The sequence below is a fragment of the Eulemur rufifrons genome, chromosome 17 (genome assembly GCF_041146395.1).
Source record: "Eulemur rufifrons isolate Redbay chromosome 17, OSU_ERuf_1, whole genome shotgun sequence".
Classification (NCBI taxonomy): Eukaryota; Metazoa; Chordata; class Mammalia; order Primates; family Lemuridae; genus Eulemur; species Eulemur rufifrons.
This window is the reverse complement of record NC_090999.1, coordinates 13,301,681-13,324,162: the sequence shown is the minus strand read 5'-3', so window position 1 is coordinate 13,324,162 and position 22,482 is coordinate 13,301,681. Positions and strand designations below refer to the sequence as shown.

General features: G+C 34.4%; 1 protein-coding gene across 3 annotated transcripts in view; it reads left to right on the top strand.

Moving 5' to 3' along the window:
* CDH18 (cadherin 18) overlaps positions 1 to 18,959 on the top strand; it is a 202,850-nt gene extending 183,891 nt beyond the window's left edge. Inside the window, exons 10-11 of one of the 3 annotated variants that reach the window (XM_069492575.1) lie at positions 8,697 to 8,948; positions 18,469 to 18,959. In XM_069492575.1, the coding sequence (XP_069348676.1) occupies positions 8,697 to 8,948; positions 18,469 to 18,959 (743 nt within the window). Of the gene's footprint in view, positions 1 to 8,696; positions 8,949 to 18,468 lie in introns of those variants that run through there. The other 2 variants (XM_069492577.1, XM_069492576.1) reach the window with 2 other exon arrangements.
* Positions 18,960 to 22,482: the final 3,523 nt, after the last annotated feature.

Below are 22,482 nucleotides of genomic sequence, written 5' to 3'. Positions count from 1 at the left end.
ATATTTTGAAATTAAGTCAAGATTAAGACAGGATAGAGATGACAGAAGGCAACATCAGCTATATTGGTTAGGAAAAAATCTAACCAGTGAAATGTAGCAAAACACTCAGTGGCATTTGAATTCACTCTTGAGAACACACTGTTAGGCACTATGCCATATTTGGTGCTCAAAAATAAGTAAGATACTTTGTCTTTTATCCTTTAGTTGCTTTAGTACCAAATTGTGGTGGATAGAAAAATTTGTGCTAAGCAACAATGTTCAATATTTATCTTGAAAGTTATTGTTGCCTGTTTATTAAATATTAAAGATTTGGAGCAAGTGAAAGATTTTTTTTACAATATATACCATAATATATACATATTATTTTTGTTTAATAGTGACATTTTTATCATTATCTAATATATTGACAATAACACAATTTTATTTAAAATTAAAAACTAGAGTTCAGAAGGTAATTTTTAAGCTAGAGCATCTTTAAGTTGTATTAATCTAAAGCCACAGTAAAAGTATAAAATGTTTGCTGGTTAAAATGTAGATATTTTTCCTACTATCATCTTTTCTTTAAATTGTGATAAGTAAACTTTTAATTTATCATCAAAAAATTCCATTGTATAATTTTAACTTCTTAATTTCAGATCTATAGCAAATAAACTATAGCCATATTGTCACACAATTTATGACTATAGGCTTGATCTAGAGTTCTGGGTATATAAAAACTTTGTTCATTCATTTTGTAATATATAAGTGTAACCTAATTCCCCAATATAAAATCATCATTAGCCTACAAAGGTAAATCTGTTCTGTTTCATGATCTTTATGCTGTCTCTTGAGGGACTAGGCTTTACTTGATGCAAGGAGATTTGCCAGCCTAATTCCTAGGCTTAATTCTAACTGTAAGGTACATTTGTAAATCTTACAGATTTTAGTAAAATAAGAAATCACTAATCACTATGTGGACACTTTTACTTCTGTTTGTTTGCAGGGTTTTAAATCCCATTTAATTTGTCTTTCAAATTTGAAAATGCTTATCATTTTTTTGATAACTTCCTATCAAGAATATCTATTACTCTTATTGTTTTCTAAATTCTCTTCTTTGACATGTGTTCTTTTTTTTATTTTTGTAGACACTTGCATTCTTAAAAAAGAATGAATCCAGGCCGGGCGCGGTGGCTCACGCCTGTAATCCTAGCACTCTGGGAGGCCGAGGCAGGTGGATCGCTCAAGGTCAGGAGTTCGAGACCAGCCTGAGCTAAGAGCGAGACCCCGTCTCTACTAAAAATAGAAAGAAATTATATGGACAACTAAAAATATATATAGAAAAAATTAGTCGGGCATGGTGGCGCATGCCTGTAGTCCCAGCTACTCGGGAGGCTGAGGCAGTAGGATCGCTTAAGCCCAGGAGTTTGAGGTTGCTGTGAGCTAGGCTGATGCCATGGCACTCACTCTAGCCAGGGCAACAAAGTGACACTCTGTCTCAAAAAAAAAAAAAAAAAAAAAAAATGAATCCAAATAACACATGATTGTTAAAACAATAAAAATGCTTTGGAAATTATCAGTTTTAATCATATTAAACAGTAGATGCTATAGGTGTCAGTTTTACCTTGTTACAGCATTTCGAAGATTTAGGTTTTTTACTTGACTTTATTATATTTTATTATTTCTTTGTAACATTCTTTCAACTTCTAAAAATGAAAGTCATATTATTTATAAGTTGTTTTATCATTTTTTTCAAAACACTTAAAAAGCAACAGGAAAATATTGTTTTTTTTGTTTGTTTGTTTTTGTTTTTTTTCCTTGTGGCTATGGGGTTGGTGAAAAGATATATAACTTTAAGCTTACATGGAGGTCATGATAAGGGATATTTTCAATGTTGACTATATAGCTATTAAAAATGTGTCCTTTGGAGCCCTTTCATTCAAATTTCACATTCCATTGGTAATGAAATGTGAGTATTTAGTTGATACATTGGAAACCATGGGTTTTTTTTTTTTAATGTTTATTTTGTATTTCTTTGGCATTGTCAGATTTGTAGCAGTTGATATTCCCATAGTTTATTTTTGTCTTCCAACAAGAACTCACAGCTGGTGCTGTAATGTGCTTAATTTCTCTGCAGAGTATAACCATTTGAAATTTTGTTTTTACCCACAGGGTTTCAAGAGACCATTTAGAGATTCCTCCTATTTCTAAACAAAATAACCCACACATAATCCGCCCAAAATTACAAATCAAGCCTCAAACCTCCTCTAATGGATGTGGCAGCAACTATGTCCTGCTGAGTCACTTAGCTAAGGTCAGGGAGGAGGCTGGCACACTTTGTTTTTATTCTACTGTGGCTTTCCTTTCTCCTATCAGTCAAATCTCAGGCTTCACTTACTAACATTTATCCAGCCACACTTGAAAGAATTACAGTCTCCTTTACCTGAAGGTAGACACACTCAAGTCTGACTAGTGAGAAGTTAAACAGTGTATATGCAATCATGACCCTAAAATGGGAAAATGTATGTTACCAACTGTAGCAACTTGTTTTAGTGGCCCTTTTTCTTTAGGGAGAAAAATATGCTTTTGTTCTCTCCCAGATTCTCTCATACTCTATTGATTGTTTGTGTGAGTGTGTGTGTGTGTGTGTGTGTGTTTTGGTAAAACCTTATAGGTTTTACCAGTCCTCAATACTTCTCACCTTTTACACTCCTACTCACAATGACAACAGAAGGAAAGCTGCCTCATACTCACTAAGTAAACAAATAGAAGTAGAAAAACAAAACAAAAATATTGCTAATTTTATTATTTCATGCCACTTGGCTTTCTTTGTGTGAAAATGTAGGTTCTACTCTCTCTTTTGCCTTAATTTTTTTCTTGCTAAGAACCACACAATGCTACAGGAGTCATCTGTTACACTCTCTGCATTAATGCAGGTGAAACTAAATGATTTTAAAAATAGAATTATATGTTCACTTTTTAAAGCTCTCTAAGGATTTATACTAACATTTTTTTCAGTGTTTATAAATCTAGTGACTCCAAACATATTTTCTTCTGCTTTGACTCATCTCTTTTCTACTAAATATAATACTATTTGTTAAAGGCGTGTGATAAATAACAAGTAGAGGGTTTCAATTGGAGTTCATATTCCTATTTTTTTAAACTGTTCTTATCCTACTTCTGCAATTATTATATTATTGTGATATGTTTATAAATCATTTTTATTTTGAGTTGGACTTCTATTTAAAAGCTCTTTTTTTCTTCCTTATCCTCCTGTCTTCCTAAATTAACACTTATGAAAACTAATGTGTTATTCATGAGCAGATTTGCTGATATTCTTCAAGATTCACGTTTGTTTCGTGTGTATTTATATTTGTTTTCTTAAGTCTCTAATATACAGAATCTTGTATATATAGACATAATTAATGACAAAGAAGGATTAAACAGTTTCAAATGTGGTTTTTAAAGTGTTGATAAGTGATGGTAGCTTTGCAGGAAGAGATGTTTTCTTGCAGAGAGTGGGAGAAAAGAGCTCAAAAAATAAAATAAGACAAAAGAAACTTAGAAGAACTACTATATCATGCAATAAATAAAACATAAATATTAGTAGATTGATTACTAATCTCTTTTGAGAGCATAATTTAAATTTCTCTGTATGGTTGGTTGAGTCAATTAAGATGATTATAACTATTTTATCAGCATTATTTATGAATCTAAAAGCAGAAACCCTGTGTTAGACAATGGACGGTTGTGTTTATCCAGGATTTATTTATATATTTTTTTAATTTCAGTATATTACGGGGGTACAAATGTTTAGGTTAGGTGTATTACCTTTGCCCCATCCGAGTCAGAGCTTCAAGCGGGTCCATCCCCCAGACGGTGCACACTGCATCTATTAGGCGTGAATATACTCATCCCTTCCTCCCAGGATTTAAAGATTGTTAAAAAAAGGAGTGTGGCAGATGGTCAAAGGGATGACATTGCAGGGTGCAAATCAGAACGCAATGACATATTGGATCATACATTTGTGGTTTGGCAGAAAGACAAGTGAGGCCACAAGGAATTTTACAGACTTAAGTAAACAAGCAGAATCCGCAGTCTGAAAATTGAGACTAGGGCCATTCTAGGATTCAAAGAAGCAGAAGTCAGGGAAAGATGTAGAAGAAATAAACCTTCATTAGAGAGCATAAAGAGATCATGCTGCTGGAGTATTAAAAGATATATTAGTTCATTTTGGTTTTAATTTCTTAGTTACATGTCAAGATAATAAGAAAACTGTAACAGAAGATAAGTTCCTGCTGAGTGTAGTCCAAATCATTATTTATCAAGTACCTATTATGTAAAGGGAGCTTTGCAGGAAAGCAAAACACTATTGTTTGATGCATGAGCTCTGATAATGGTTAAATTATGAATGGATCTCATTGCTATTGCAGGACTAGAAAAAAAATAATAATATGAAGCATGCTTATTTATCTGTCTGGTGGAAATTGAGGCTCTATTGCCTAGCTTTCTCTTCAAACAAGTTAAAAAAAAATAATAAAAAAGTTTGGTCCAATTAGAGATCCACATCTGAGAATTTCAAACATTTCTGCTATTCTGATGGATTTAGAAAGATGATTTTAATGGTCTGTATACTGTGCTATGAATGAGGTAAAATATATCTTTCTACCTGCATTATCAAGCAAGGAAACCAATGACAGTGTATATAGGTGTCTAATAATTTGAGTTTAAAACAACATAGTGTTAATACTAAGATGTAAGATAATTTTGGAATATAAAACAGTATTTCTTTTCCTCAGGGAGTACTTTTAAATCATGTCTTATTTTAATTTAAATTATATCACAGTTTACTACAGTAGCACAGAAATTAGAGTCCACTCAACAAGATCTTTGAAAATATTGAACAAAGAAATAATAGGACACATACTACTAGTTCAGGAAAATTGTATATGAACACTAGAAGCATTATGTAACTTGTATTCTACTATCATATTCTGTAGCCTTCTGTTCCTGAAAGAAATCCAGACATTGGCAGTATAACTGTCTATCGAACAATATATTTTACTATAAATATTTTTGTGAAAGAGGCCTGCAAAACTATCAATTATAAAAACATTTGGAATTCTTACAGCTACAAATACGAAACTAGTCTTTATTATTACTATTGCCTTTCCAAGGCATTTAAATTTCAATTCTTTCACAGTCATAACATGAAATTTTTAGAGTGTCGACATGAATCAGATATGTATATATACATGCATGGCAATCTCCCTGCTTCCTCTTATATGTACCGACATCTTTTTTGAACACGAAATGGGATCATGTAACAAAATAAATGATGCACTGTTATTTATTTTGACAGATTAAAACAGATTCAAAGCTATGTCTGCATTAAACTGAGAGTATGCTTGCTGGAAATATCAGGAATATATTGATTACAACCAACAAGACATTAATTAGCATTTATCAAATTTTTCTGGACATTTTCAGGGACCTTTTTGGTCATCTGGATCCTTACTTGATATGTAGACACTATGTTTCAAGGATTCTTCATATGACTTATTTGTCTAACTGTTTTACCATCCCAATTAGGGTCATGTAAGCACATCCCATTAGGTGAAACTACCACTTTTAGAGTGGTAAACCCAAAATTATGCACAATACTTCAGTCAGTCTTCTGCATTAAAATTTCATATCTTTACTGAATGCTTTGAGACTGTTTTAACTGCTTAGGTAGCTCTATAACCATATGCAAAATAATAACTGCTATTCAAGACCTCTCCCATCTGATATTTTTGAATGCATCTTTTTTCCTCATCTTATTGTTAATTTCTCTGTTCTAGCTATTCAAAACCTGCTTGAATCCTAATCCAATATATTAGGATATATTAGCATGGCTTCCAAGTGTTCTGTAAACTTTTGTCTTCATCCAGGCTATTGTGAGTTAGAATTAAGAACTGAGCTTGGGTGAACATTATTAGAGGTTGACATTAATATTATAATTATCATTTATCATGGAGAACATCAGCATAGCAGATATTCCATTCTGCTATGTTTGTCCTTTATTCAGCTCATATTATATTTTTCTTATTCACTTAAGTGTCATTCAAAACTTTCTATACTATCTTGTTTATTTTTTAATCATTATATTTCATGTTTGGAAATTTGTTATTGCTCTTGCTGTTATTGCTTTAATTTTGTAGTTTCAGTAAGACATATTTTGTTGTTTTGATATGTACACACATATACATATTTATATACATATATATTTTTCTTATTCTTTTAATATTCTTCTTTAATGTCCAAAGTTTACTTGCTCCAGTTCAGTGAGCCCTCTGCCAAGTATATTTTTTGCAGTTCCAGTGAGGTATAGAATATCCCTTGTCAAGACCTCATTATTCTGTTGTGCTAGGCTTTTCTAGGTGGGAAGTTTTTGCTTCCTGCATCCTCTTTTCTTTTCAAAAGTCAAACTTTCAACAGAAAAAAAAAAAAAAAAACATTTTTATGTCTCCATGTCTTAGAGCTTTCTATTTCCCAGAACTTAAAATTCTCTAGAAAGATATTCTGGCATTCTTCTTGTTTCTGATGGTATTTCCAATTAATTATCCTGTAAGAGAGCATGCATCAGGACTAATAACATAAAGTGTACAATAGACTAGAGTCATAAAAGTCACTCTCTATCTATACTACATGCTGCCTTATCATTTTACATGTTATTATTCATATTTCCTGAATCAGGGACCAGTGACTTACATTTCTTCTTCAGAGGACCAATTGTGAGATTCTCAAGCATGTCTATGCCCATAAATACTTAGTTCATACATTTTCCTTAGAATAAGGAAATGTTCAACAGAGGTAGGTTTATATCAATTATCATCCCACATCCAGCAACTGATAGACTGGCTTCCTCAAAGGTCAGGTTTTCTGGGGAGTACCCATGACTATTACATTAATGCATAATACGCACAATGCAATTTCTCCTATTCTTCTTTCTCTGTTCTATAACCTGGTTAAGAATAAAGGCCAGATGCATATTTTTTTTAATTCTTCTTTCATTGGGTAAGAAAATATTTTTCAGTTCCTCTTTAGATTACTTATTTCTCTCTACAACATATCTTCAACAACTCAATCATATATGTGTATGTATATCTTCCTGTGTTTTATTATCAGTATTACACTGGATATTTGAAAAAAATTAACTCATTTTCTATTGCATTAATTTAGCAAAGTACAATCAAGAAAATATCATTGTAAAGTATCAGGTTGTGACTATCATACCTATTTGTAACAAAATTCCAATTTTCAGAATAAAAGGAATTGATTTGAGAAAAAGAGACCTAATTGTAATTATCTCATGATCCATTTACTTTTTAGTGCAAAGTAATTAACTCATAGGTGTAGTTGCAGGTTAAATCCCCTGGGAAGCTGACTCTGAATTGGAGTTTGGAGTGCAGCATATTAGTGGAGTGTGACCCTGGGATCTACACTTCAGACCACAGTAGAATGAAGAAGGATGGAGTTGGGCAGAGTGAGCAATGGAACTGCCATGCAGTTTTAATGCTTCTTAATGGCTGACCCCATGGGGAAGCTCTGGAGCTAAACTTGCCCTTGAGGATTATCAGCAATATGGGGGGAAGGGGTGGCTCAAGATTTATAACCTTGAAGCAGTGCGTCATTAATTCTATGCTATTCTGGAAGGGTGTGACCTTGGGCCAGGTGGCACGTCACAGCTAGGGCAACAGTCATCCCATGAAGGGGATGCAGTGGCACATCCAAGTATGTACCACGGGGGCTTTTAGCCAACAGACATTCTGGAATGAGGAATAACAGTACTCAGATAAGCGTATGCTGTGTGCTCTGAGGAACATCAATACCAATGGTAGTGTGACATTGTGGTTTTGAGTAGGATTCTAGAATGTGTTGACATTGTGTCCTAATAATTTACTAGCTTTGTGATTTTTGTGCAACTTACATGCTGGGATTCAGGTTATTTATTTTTAAGGTATTACTTATAATAAAAATTATTTTCTGCTGTAAAGTAAGGAATTTAACACCCTCTCCTTTATAAGATTATAAGGATTGACCTAACTATACCATGCAGGCATTTACTATAGTACATGGCATTTAAAATACACATAAAAAAAGATGTTTAAGTATGCTATTCATCATTAACTTCCTTACGGTCTAACAAAAGTGCTTCAAATCGCAGCTAAGCCTAAAAAAGCTTATAAGTTGATCTCATGTCTCCATAGAAATATTCTCCCAATCAGTGGTTCTTAAGCTTTTTAATGCATTGATATTACCTGAATAGTTTGCTAAAAATTCAGATATATGTTCCTATCCCTTGTATTCAGAGTCACCAGGTTTGGGGACAGTCCCACTACCTCACCTCAATGCTTAGGACCCATTGGCTTCAAGCCATCTGTATCCTTTAAAATCTTTTAGCTATTATGCCCATGCCCAAAATGTTTATTGCTTCCTCCCTTCTTTGTCTTACACTATTTTCCCATCCCTTTAATTTGGCTTTATGAATTTTTTAAATAGTTTTCTCAATTTGAGAACCGATATGTTTCTTTTTATAATGGCCCCTTCATGTTCCCTTGTGCATTCCATAACGTGAAAAAGAAAATCACACATCCCCATTTTATCCATTAAAGGAAATGTGAATCTTTAATGGCGGCTTTACTAAGTATATTTTGTTTTGCTTGTGTCTATCATAGATAACACAGCCAGCATTCTGACAAGGCGGAGGAGATTTAGTCGAACTGTTCAGGATGTGTATTATCTGCCCATTATGATCTCTGATGGTGGAATCCCCTCTCTCAGCAGCAGCAGCACCCTCACCATCAGGGTTTGTGCATGCGAGAGAGATGGGCGCGTGCGGACCTGCCATGCAGAAGCGTTCCTGTCCTCGGCTGGTTTGAGTACAGGAGCCTTAATCGCTATTCTTCTCTGTGTTGTCATTCTCCTGGGTAAGTCGTCCTAAACCCTAAGTGTGTGTGACGGTAATTCCATTCCGAATGAGGGAAAATCGTTTTGACAAAATTTAAGGACTAGGGATGCATGATGTGGGTAACAAAACATGGCTGCACAGATTTCCTTTTAATTAATTTTCTCAATACTATATTTAATTAGGAAATACTTTGACTCAAATACGATGAAAGAGTTGGAATATTAGGAAGGATAAGATCTGAGAGAAATAGCTTTTGAAAGCATATATTTTAGAAGGAGTTAATATTAAAATATTCTGAATCCCATCTTGAAAGGGCTTTTAAAATTTACTTCCAAGAACATAGGTGGCATCTTTCTAGAATAAAGCTTACCAGTTCCCAAGATCGGACAAGATCAGCTGTTCAGGGTGGTACGTCCACAGGATGAATAAGTACAGAGAGGTAATGTAGAGCGTGAGGACTGTAGTTAACAATAATATTGCATTGTATGCTGGAAATTTACCAAGAGGATAGACTTTTAGGTACTTTTCCCCACACACAGAAAGGAAGTAACTATGTGAGCTGGTGGACATTTTAATATGCTTGAGTATACCCATTTCACTATGTATTAATATATCATAACGTCATGATGTATACCTTAAATATATACAATTACAAATAAATTATTATGTAAGTATATAAATAAATATATTAAAGTGAATCTGAAAACCAAATAAAAATAGATGTATTGTAGAAACTTCTACTTGTCCAAAATACTTAAACATCAATGTTAGCTGAGTTTTAACACACTTCTGACTCTAAATGATTTTGGGCCTTAGAGATACTGAGTTTTATTAAATTAAATTATGTGAACTTAAAAGCAACAGATTTTTTCATTTGAGATTTGCATTACAGTATATTTTATTAAAAAAGCACTTTCTCTAAATCTTACTACAGCTGCATTTAAAGTTAACATAACTATAAACTCTTTAGATTGCTATTTTAGCAAGAGAGCAAATCCATATTTTTATAACAAGAAAGACAAATGTAAGGGATCTTTATGCTTTATAGTTTAAAGTGGGTACACATCAATTTTTCTAGTGTGTCCTTGCCCCTGTTCCTTTCTCTTAGCAGTCTGCCTTTTACTTCTTCCTTGGTACTGTGTATACGTAAATAAAGAATTGTGTGCTTTGCTGAGACAGAAATGTTCTTGCAGAGAATGTTCCTTGTTTTGTCCCTGGGGTGGAAGATTAATTACTTGTATAGGTGGAGTGGAGAGTAAGGTGGTATGAGGCTAGAAAAGAGAAGGGATTTGCAGGGAGGGGAGAGACAGTACCAGGCTTTGTGGGGCATTGCAAAGCTGGTGGGCTTTGAGTGTGAGGAAAGTTTTAAAGCAAGGGAGTACCATTATAAACTTTGTAATTTGAAAAAAAAAAAAAAAAAGAAAGATGACTATGAATGAAGTGGAGAGCAGATCTCCTGGTGGCAAGAGAGAATATAGGCAAACCAATCAGGACAACTCTGCCCTTCTCTCCCTCAGACATAGCACATAGCATGTTTTTGAATCAGCATATATTTAGTGGAGCTGAAGAGAAGTGAATAATATCAAAATACTTCAGGTGAAATCAAAATTGATCATTGACAACTTAGATAACTGGGAGAGTTAGAATATCAAAGATGACTCTTCCTCTCTGTTTGAATGTGGACCCTGATCTTCCCTAAGCTAGGACACATTGGAAATGCACTTTGTTGAAGTGACCTAGCCAAAGACAATGGACTAGGATTCAACTGTGAGAAACTCCAACGTGATTACTAAGTCAAGAAGGATGAGACAGCAGAGGACAGCCAAGAAGTAAAAGAAGGAAGAAAATTAGTAAAGTATGTTACAAAGGTCGAGGGGAAAAAAGTATTGAAAAGGACAGAGAGCTATATTGTGTGGTAGATCTAGTCAACGATGTCAAGAGATGCTCAAAGGTTAACTAAATTGAGGACTAAGAAATATTAATTGCACTTAGCATCACGTAACATGGAAGTTTGGTGCACCATAGCAAGAACTGTTCCACTGCAAATAAGTCCTTTCTGGTAGATGCCTGGAGGAGAAGGAAGTCAGGAAAATCAGGCTTTCAAAATTTTATTTATTTATATATTTGTTGGTCACAAATGCTGTTTTCTTTAGCCATTAACATATTTCTTTTTTGTCTTTGAAAATTAATTTTTAAAAAAGACCACAACCACACCAGAAAAAGAAAACACCACCACACAAAAACAAAAACTCTGGATCCCTCTAGGGTTCCTAAATGAAGTGACAGAGAATAGAACTCAGTGATTTCAACATAAGCTCTTCCAGATTCTTTACTCTGAAAGACAGTTCAATTAGGTGAGGCATGTTATCTTCAGATTTTGTATTCATTTATCATCATAAATCTATTTTCATATGCCAAGATAAAAATTTAGTATGCAATTAAATTGTTAATACCCAAGTACATTTTTGAGGCATAAGATATAAAAGAACATTTAATTATTTCATGAAAATGATACTTTATTTTAATTGCTTTTTACCAAAATGCTGCTTCTCCTTTGGGGTAAGTAACAGAACATTTGTAAACATTTTGGTGTCTCTTAGGATTAATAAAAACAAACTTGCTCCTTGATATATTTTCTTGACTCTTTCATTTTTTTATTGAAAATCAAAAATGTTTTTATAATATTATCCCTAGGTTATAGAATCATTGAGCTTGGACTTAAACACACATTCACTGTAATCAAATTTATGCTTTTGATGGCATTGTATTAGAGTATTAAGTATGAAATGTCTGATTTCCTTAAGTACTAAGTTTGACAGTTGATATTGCTCACATTATCTTTTGACACCTTTTTTTTTTTATTATGAAGTTACATACTCAGTCTTTCAAATACACGTTCTAGCTTATGATTATCATCCAATTTTTTTAGAGGAATTTTTGCGAAACCATGGGTCAAAAATTTGTGTTGTTTTTGAATACAAGTTCTGTCATGGAACCAGTGCAGTGCACACAGCCTGAAATACCAACAAAGTGTTTGGGAAGGATGTGGCTAATGAACGCGCAGTACATTGATGGTTTGAGAAGTTCCATTCTGGTGATCTTAATCTTGAAAATGAGCCCTGTGAGCAACCCGAGATCAAGGTGGATAATGATGAGCTGAAAGCTGTTGTGGAAGTGAATCCTTCTCTACCTATGTTTGAATTAGCAGCAAAGTTTGACATTACTATTCCAACAATATCGGACCATTTGAAACAAATGGGCAAGGTAAAGAAGCTGAATAGATGGGTACCTCATGAATTAAACAAGAAGAGAAATCATCTTGAAACTTGCCTTTCTTGGCTGTCACTACATAAAGGCAAACCATTTCTATACCATATTGTTATGTGTGATGGAAAATGGATTCTTTTTGACAATTGCCAAGTGTTCGGCACAATGATTGGATAAGGATGAAGTGCTGAAACACAGCCCAAAACTGAATATTCATTAAAAAAAAGCTAATGGTGTCTGTTTGGTGGTCCAGCACTGGTATTATCCACTACAGCTTCATGAAACCTGGTCCTTTGATTATAGCAGATGTCTACGGCAACCAATTGGATGAAATGATGAGGATGCTTGCAATTAAGCAGCTGAGATTGGTCAATACAGACAGGCCAATCCTCTTACAAGACAATGCTTGAGCACATGTCACACAAACAATGCTATTCAAACTACAGAAGATGGACTTGGAAACTCTATGTCATCTACCATATTCACCAGACCTTGTACCAACTGACAACCACTTCTTCCAGGCTTTGGACCACTTCTTGCAAGGAAAAATATTCAATTCTCAACAAGCTGTGAAAAATGCCTTTCGTGTTTCCACTGCACTTACTCTCCATGCTTCTTTGCTGCTGGCATAAACCATTAACATGGCAAAACTGTGTTGATAGTTTAGGTGCATACTTTGATTAATTGTACTGCTTCTTGCTTGAGATATAATAAAATAAACTTTTGATTCGAAATTGGACATTTCCCATTTAATGACCTAATACTTATAATTTTTTTTTAATTTCAGCTTATTATGGGGGTACAAAAGTTCAGGTTATATATATTGTCCATGCCCCCCAACTCCCCCCCCCGAGTCTGAGCTTCAAGCGTGTCCATTCCCCAGACAGTGCACATTGCACTCATCATGTAGGTATACATCCATCCCCTTCCCCCACCCTCATCCCCCCCGAGTCAGAACTTCAAGCGTGTCCATTCCCCAGACAGTGCGCAGCACACTCACCATGTAGGTATACATATGTTCTATGTCTCTATTTCTTTTACAGCATGATGGATCTATCATATTACATTTTCTCAGATGACCCATGGTAAGAACAGGTATTTTGTTCATGGGCATGGTTTGATAGAATAGTGGGGTCATTGTAATATGTTCATTTGACTGCTAGCTTTTAAATAAGGATTTAACTCTCAAATTTGTATGTGTAATTAGTATCTGCACTCATTCTCTTAGAATACATTTTTGTTTGGGGATTTTTTTGAAATATTTCATTTTTTTCCCTCTTTTTCTTTCTTTCTTTCTTTTTTTTGGGGGGGTTCTTTTTTTTTACAGGGGTACAAATGTTTAGGTTACATATATTGCCTTTGTCCCACCTGAGTCAGAGCTTCAAGTGTGTCCATCCCCCAAATGGTGCACACCACACCCATTAGATGTGAATATACCCATCTCCCCTCCCCCCTCCCACCTGCCCGACACCCAATGAATGTTATTACTATATGTGCACTTAAGTGTTGATCAGTTCTCAGTACTGTTCCATTGGTCTATGTCTCCATTCTTGTGTCAGTTCCATGCTGTTTTAATTACTATAGCCTTGTACTATAGCTTGAAGTCTGATAAATTGATGCCTCCCAAATTGTTCTTTTTGCTTAAGATTGCTTTTGCTATACAGGGTCTTCTCTGCTTTCATATGAAGCATAGAATTATTTTTTCTAGGTCTGTGAAAAATGATGTTGGTATTTTAATAGGGATTGTATTGAATCTGTAGATTACTTTGGGTAGTATGGACATTTTAACAATGTTGGTTCTGCCAACCCATGGGCATGGTATGGTTTTCCACCTGTTTACATCCTTTGCTATTTTCTTCTTCAGTGTTTTGTAGTTTTCCTTATATATGTCTCTTACATCCTTCATTAAATATATTCCTAGGCATTTTATTTTATTTGTTGTTATTGTGAGCGGTATTGAGTCTTTGATTTTTTTTCTCAGTTTGACTGTTTTTGGCTATATCAGGAACCCTACTGATTTCTGTATATTGATTTTGTTATCTGAGACTTTGCTGAATTTATCAATTCCAGTAATCTCTTGGCAGAATATTTGTGGTTTTCTAGATATAAGATCATATCATCAGCAAAGAGCAATATTTTGAGCTCTTCTGCCCCAATTGGATGCCCTTGATTTCCATCTCTTGTCTGATTGCTCTGTCTAGGAATTCCAGCACTATGTTGAATAGAAGGGGTGATAGAAGGCAACCTTATCTGGTTATAGTTCTAAGAGGGAGTGCCTTCAGTTTTTCCCCATTCAGTATGATGTTTGCTGTGTGTTTGTCATATATGGCTTTTATTGTTGTTAGGTAAGTCCTGTCTATGCCTATTTTGTTAAGCGTTCTTATCATAAAAGGGTGCTGAATTTTGTTGAATGTTTTTTCTGTGTCTATTGAGAGGATCATATGGTCTTTGTTTTTTCATTTGGTTTTTCTACATTCAAAAATGTTCTCAAATACAATTAGGAATTTGTTATTAGTACCTATAAGCTGATTTAAGAAATATTTAAAAATTATTTTCCTAGTGAGTATATTACTGTTCAAGAGGATTCAGTTAACACAATGTCACATTACCACTTTTGCAGAGATCATTTTTTTTGTACATCCACATTAGAATTGTTTATGGAGTATCTACTTTGTGCCATTTGCTCCAGTAATATTTTCTGAACAAACAGTAATGAAAGCAGTTCATGAGAAGTGCATTGTATGATCTGTGTTTCAACATTCTTGATGTAAATCTTCAAGGTTCAAACTTAACTAATCTCTATATTTTGAATTAAAATATGTCAGAAATATTTTCATACCTTTTGGAGAATAAGCAACTAAAAGCCAAGCTAAGGAAAAAAAAACATCATTGTCCTTTGTATTTCATTAGGCAAATATGGTACATAAACAAAGATTGAAAAATTGCACAAATATTGAAGGGTGCAAATTACCTCCATACTTCTATAACGGTATTGATTACATTTTCCATGTTGTGTTTGCACATAAATTCCCTTGACATCAACTACCAACTATTTCAACATAAAAGAAAATAACTTGATTTATTGGAAAAGGTAAGAAATTTTCGTATAATAAATTAGGTAGTCTATAGAAATAGTCCTTTCAATCTAAAACAGCCTCCTCATTTAATTATAAAGATGAACAGAGATATATAGCACATGGTAAATCTAAACCTATGAATAGAATAAAGTGAGTTACTTGAGGATATTGTCTGGGGCTTTGAATTAGAAATCTGTAAGGTATATTTATGTGAAAACACACAGGGAGATATTAAACATATATTTATTGCATTTAGCAAAATTCTTTTTTTCCCAAAAAATAAAGTTCTATATTAAGTAATATCTTTGAAATACAGGCAACATATATTGAAAACTATTTTTTTTTTTTGGCACATAGTATTTGTAGATCAGGGCACAAATAGCATTAGCATTTCATTTTCATTTTCCACTTTCAGTAACCATTCCATTCCATATGCAATGATTCAACACTTCCCATGTCTGCTGTAGTCTTCCCCATTGCATTTTCTCATTACCTTGCCAATATTTTTTTTGTTTTACTCTTTTCTGTATGATTCTCTGACCCTGTCTTTGTATTTTTTGTTTCAACTTCATTCCCATAGGTTCCCATTTGCTTTTTCTCTGCAAAATCACATTCCTCCTAGTGCACTGTGACCATCCTTCTCTCCCTTCATTACCCTTTCTACCTCTGGCTTTAAAATGTATTTCTCTTCCCCTCCATACTTTCTCTAGTTTTAAGACAGAAAAAACTCATCCATATTGTTTAGGGTATACAGAAAAAGGGATTAAGCTAAAAAGAGAAGCAAGGAAATAATAATGATAAAAGTAAACATAGAGGTTACTTTGTGGAGGTAAACCATAAAAGGGCAATTTCTAGGGGGTCATGTATGTTCTTTTCTTTACCAGAGGACAGCTAACCTAGTGTTTTTTGCTTCACAACCATTTGTTGAAATCCACATGTAATTAGGGTTGCCAGATACAAGGCGAAATATCCCATAAATGTGAATTTAAGATAAAATATATATGTGTAGGTTTTTGTGTGTATATATAGTATAAATATGCCATATGGAGTAATAGTAATTGGGACACATATATGTTTCCTTAATATTTCTGTGTGTGTGTTCCAAATATCTGAGATACCATGATTTGACTTATAATTTTTGACTTTGCATTGATATGAAAGTGATATGCATTCAGTAGAAATAGTACTTTGATGTTGATTTGAAATCCTTTGTAACTTTATTATAAAGTAGGATTTGTGTTAATTTCTTCCAACTATAGATTACTTTAAGTGTTCTGAGCTTGTTTAAGGTTCAGTAGGTTAGTTATCTTAAATGAATTTTCTTTTTTTTTCTTGGTAATTTTTTATTTGTGTGTGTGTGTGTGTATATATATATATGTAGTACAAGTGCTATTTTGCTACTTTGCTATATTGCACTGTGGTGAAGTCAAGACCTTCGGTGTATCCACCACTGGAACAATGCACTAAATGCATTTTTGACTTAAGATATTTTTAAGTTATGACGCGTTTATTGGGATGTAGGCCCATTATAAGTTGAGGAGCATTTGTGTGTGTGTGTGTGTGTATGTGTGTTCTGTCATTGTTGTTTATCTCAAATTCACATTTAATTGTGTGTGCTGCTCTTAATTTTTATCTACTAAATCTAACAACCCTAGATGTCAATTGAATGTATTATTACAATGTAAAGAATGCTTAAAATATGAATGAACCTTAAAACCACTATCATAAAAGCTAGAATATTAGCTGAGCACAAAGAGAACAGTCTATAGAGCTAAATATAATGGGCCTAATAACAGAGTTTGTAACAACAATGATGTGAAGAAAGTATTTCTGTATAATAATGGCTTAATGTTATCAAATGGAAAGGTTTGAAAATATTAAAAAATGGCCAGAGCAAAGTTGCCAAGACCCATTTCTATCACATTATCAAGTAGTTGCAATATTGTTAGTAATAATGACTAATCCACCATATTTAGCAATAGCCACCCTGAGCTACATGTTCAACTGGTCGCTCAACTCATTATCCCATTTTTTTTTTTCCAAATAATAAAGTGGAATATTATGGTAGAAACATCATTAAGTTTAATGTTAGAAGTTATGCATTACTGACCAAGCACCTCTACCCACCACCTGTGGGATCTAATCCTTTGATCCTAGCTATTCAGGTATTCTCTTCTGAGTCTCAGTCTCATTTTAAAAATAGAGTAAAGCCACAGTTCTGCTGTGAGGATTAAATAAATAAGTTATGTGAAGGACATTTGTAAGTGGAAAAACTCCTAGGTAACATAGGTTGTATACAAATAAAATAACATTCTTTTGTAGGTTAATCGGTAAATGCACTTATTAATGCATAATACAAATCTAAAAAAAATTGACAAAAAAGATCAACCATTAAAATATTCCTTTGATTTTCTACAAAGCATCAAAATTTAAAGGGTTTAAAGTTAAAGCTTCTTCCAATTTTATAGAAACTTAAAATGTTCTGCCTTTCGTGTATCTACCTAGAAGAATTAAATATTTCTAGATAGATCAGTACACTACAATATTTTTCCAGTTAAACTCCCCCGCCCCCCAACAGGGTCTCCCTCTGTAGCTGGGGCTAGTGTCATCATAGCTGGTGTCATCATAGCTCACAGCAACCTGAAACTACTGGATTCAAGTGATCCTCCTGCCTCAGCCTCCCGAGTAGCTGGGACTACAGGCGTGCTCCACCACATGGCTATTTTTCTCTATTTTTAGTAGAGAGGGGGTCTTGCTCTTGCTAGGTCTCATACTCCTGGCCTCAAGCCATCCTGCCACCTCGGCCTCCCAAAGTGCTAGGATTACAGGAGTGAACCACCACGCCTGGCGTTTTTTTCCAGTTAAGATTTCATATTACTTTTCCACCATCTGTTTCCTTCCCTTTAAACACTGAATGGTTATATTGTAAAATGAGTCAAACAAACTGAATTTCTAATCCCAGCAAATGAGAATATTATGGTTTTCTGCAGAAGATCAGCAATTTACGACGTTTCAAAAGAGTAATCATTTCTTTTTACAGTCTTGGAAGCATTAAAATACCTCGCTGTGTTACTCAGAGAGGGCACGCCTAGCTCTGGAATGTGGTTAATGACAGATTGTAAATTGCTGATGCCAGATCTCCAAGAATTTCCTTCCTTCTTCCTAACGCTTCATCCTCTTTTTGTTTTTCTTCAGCGATTGTGGTACTTTTTATCACCCTGAGGCGCAGCAAGAAAGAGCCCTTGATCATTTCGGAGGAGGACGTGCGGGAGAACGTGGTCACCTACGACGACGAGGGAGGGGGAGAGGAAGACACTGAGGCCTTTGACATCACGGCCTTGAGGAACCCTTCTGCTGCCGAGGAGCTCAAGTACCGGAGAGACATCAGACCGGAAGTGAAGCTCACTCCCAGACACCAGACATTGTCCACCCTGGAGAGCATAGATGTTCAGGAGTTTATTAAGCAAAGACTAGCAGAAGCAGATCTAGACCCCAGCGTCCCCCCTTACGACTCTCTGCAGACTTACGCCTATGAGGGTCAGAGATCAGAAGCTGGGTCTATCAGCTCGCTGGATTCAGCGACGACACAATCAGATCAGGATTATCACTACCTTGGAGACTGGGGACCCGAGTTTAAAAAGTTAGCTGAACTCTATGGAGAAATAGAATCTGAAAGAACAACTTAGGGGGTCAATTCTTGCAACCTTGTGGAATTTGCTTCCTGAGCAAGTGGAGATATAACCTCAGCAATGATAAGGAAGAAGTGTGAAAACAGTACTTGGAACTGGGCAAGCTGTGCACAGCTTCTTTAGAAACAAGTGCCCTTTTCATCATCTAAACTGGGTTATTTCATTGGAAGAAAGTCAAATCTGAACAAACAAACAAAAATACAGAGAAAAAGCTATTGTTCTTTGTGTATATTTTCAATTGCTCAATAAAGTCTGTGGTACTGTTTAATTAAGAATATCTAAATTAAGCCAAACAATGATATTTGTTTTACTATTTTGTGATTTATTTTTCAAAAGCAAAACTGAACAAAAAGGCTCAAGATCACTGATGACTATGATTTATAGGGGTGGTACACTGCAAAAGGAAACTTGTGAAGGTAATCATGACCTCTTTTTCCACTTTTCTGGGTGGACCCTTGAGACCACACTCTGTTATTGTGACAGATCCCATTAGCCTTGTCTTGTGTTTAAATTACATGAGGTATTTCCAATGTACCAGGCCACTCTGTCATGGACTTGTATGTACCATTTCCCTTTGCCCTCCCCACTTCTTTTCTCCATACAAAACTGATGGAGCATGGGGATTTGCTGCCTGCACTATAATGTATGCAACTTCAGTGCCCCCACTGTGTGCTGTACTGAGCACGAGACAACAGTCTCAACCCCGTCTGCCCCCCTTTATTTTAAACAGGAGACCCCTTCTTGTAAATGGATTGAAAGAATGGTTTAAAGTATATTCTGAAAATCTGATATGTCAGGAAATGACTTAATTTTAAAAATAGCCACACACCTATCCTGTAGCAAATGTTGGGGAACTTTATTCTTTTTTCCATTTGTTTTAGTACATTTAAAATGGAAAATTTTATCATTCCTGTACCTAAAATTAGTTGTCAAACATTTTGCCAATTGGTTTGTGCTTCAGCATAATTCACTTATTTTCATCATAAGCAGTCATCAAAAATATGACAGGATAACAATGTAGTCTGAAAAGACTATCCTCCAGTTAACATAAACTTCATAGATCCAGGGCTGACTCACTTGTATTAATCACACAGGTTCAAACTTTCTCCATCTCCCGGTCTGATTAGTTCTTACATGTTTAGTATCTTACAGGAGAATGTGTAGGACTAGGAGAAAAATACAAAAGAAAGAGGAGAGTCACACTTATTATCCTTTGATATGTCCCCAAAAGTCTCTGAGTTTCAGAGTCCAAAACTGCAAAAGAGAGATGGCAATGACTTCCCTGCCTACCTCACAGGGTTGTTGTGAGGATTAAACGAGCATCTGTAAAAATGCTTTGCCAACTGCAAGTATTCTGTTACGTAAAGGCTTGCAGACTCTTATCTAATTTTCTAGTTCCATTAGCTTATAAATATATATTTACATACATTTTGCATAAAATATTATATTATCGTTGGAGAAGTTCATGAAACCTTCAAGAGTGAAGCAACTATTTAAATATATAGTATATGTCTAATTATTTTAATATTTTCATAAATAAGCTAATTTTCTTAGAATTTCTTGGGACTTTTCTTTTCCAGATTGTTTTAGATAATATTTTGTTATTGTTGCTATTGACCTTGAAGTAAGATTTCATAACATAATGATCCTATTCTCCAAAGATAACCACATCTATGTATTTCAGGTAAATTGGATTTTTTAAATACATGATATTAAGAATGATTTGAAGGGGGAGTTTTTCCACTGCTCTTTATATTTATCATAATCTAGTGTCCCCAAAGTTATATGACATTTTCTGTCTGATTCTACCCATGTGAAAAATTTTGGGTTTTGCCTCTGTTTGCAACCACCCTGTGCTATCATATTACAATTCTGAGGTATGGGAAGTAAGTTTAATTTGAATAATTCTCAATTTGTGTTTTAAGCCTGAGGAATAAAATGTAATTTAAGCTTTTTACGACATTTTAGCTTTCCAGATGCTGCTTTATCATTTTTTTATATCACAATGGTGTGTGTTTTGGTGTGAAGCTAAATCAAAAGAGATACTCAGGGGTTCGGGGAATCACCTCTGGATACACATAATCTGATTATGCTAACTCTGGGCTACACTCACCGTGGGAGGAGGGAAAAGCTTGAACAACTGTTGTTGATCCTCATGCTTTGACTTTCCTATGCAAAGAGGACCAGGAACATTAGGTTCTGCAAGTCCATTAGGCTTTTGCATTTACATTTTGGAATAAATATCCATAGCATTTTTTTTAATTCACCTGGTAACTTTATAGATGAGGGATTTGAAAGATGAAATGTGTGTATACATTTAACCATGTATGTAAACATCAAGGTCCTCTGCATGGTTCTGAATATGTAAAACAAAATACTTCAGATCAATCGTATTTTAATTACACACTAAAATGATAATGGATTGCTTCTAAGCTCCTACTATTAAATCTAAATGTGAAGGCAAAATGGAGCTTCCATAGTCTGGAAATATGTTTCCTTGTAGATTTTTTGAAAAATCTTGTTAATGAAAGCATTCCAAATACTATTTTAATATGAATTCTGAAACTAGGCAATTATGTCATTATTATAAATATGGATTGGGTCTCATTATTTTTTATTTTGCCTCTTTGAATCAAAAAGACAGTAATGACATAAATGGTCTACAAATTGACTGGAGTCATTTAACATTCAAAACCTTACTTTAAAATCTCCACTTTTACCAATGTTAAAAGAAAGTTCTCATAGAGTTTAGTGAGCTAAAAACTTGTACATCAACTCTGAGGTTTCACTGACCACAAAAAATCAGCTATGGAATCATATGTCACTGATATGTTTCATCACATTTAGTAAGCCTTACTTGCTATTTGTAGACATAAATCAAATACAGCTTTAAAATCAAAGCACTTTTTTCTAATAAGATAATTTTCTATGGACAGATCCCATACAAAATGGTGGCTGCTAAACTAAAGGAAATTTTACTAAATAATAGTATGATAATATTTTTATCCAAGTTGTGTCTTAGCAGAATTTATTAATTACAGATATTCTTTGTGCAAACATTGAGAAATTAATAGGTTTACAGAAATCACTAAAAGATATATCATCAAAAATTCTTCCTATGACAAATATGTACAAACACAGATTTGAAGAGGAAATTGAAGAGGAAATCATCATTAAGATAAGGAACGATACAGAGTTAAGTTGTGACTTTCTTGTAACATAGTTAAAGAAGGCAAATATTCTGAGAGGAATTGCATTCATTCAACCACATAGGTGTACACACTCTTACACACATATATGTTCATGAATATTTGGAGAACAAGAGAATATTCAAAACCAGATTTGGATATTGGTGTGATCTAATTATGTGATGCATATAAAATTGGAATACTCAGCATATGGAAGACTCAGCTAGAAGTTGTTGGCCTTTATTTTGCACCCAGCTTCCACCTAACCTTCAGGGATGTCAGTCGATTGGAGCTCATTCACAGATGAATTTACACAAAAAATAGACAAATTA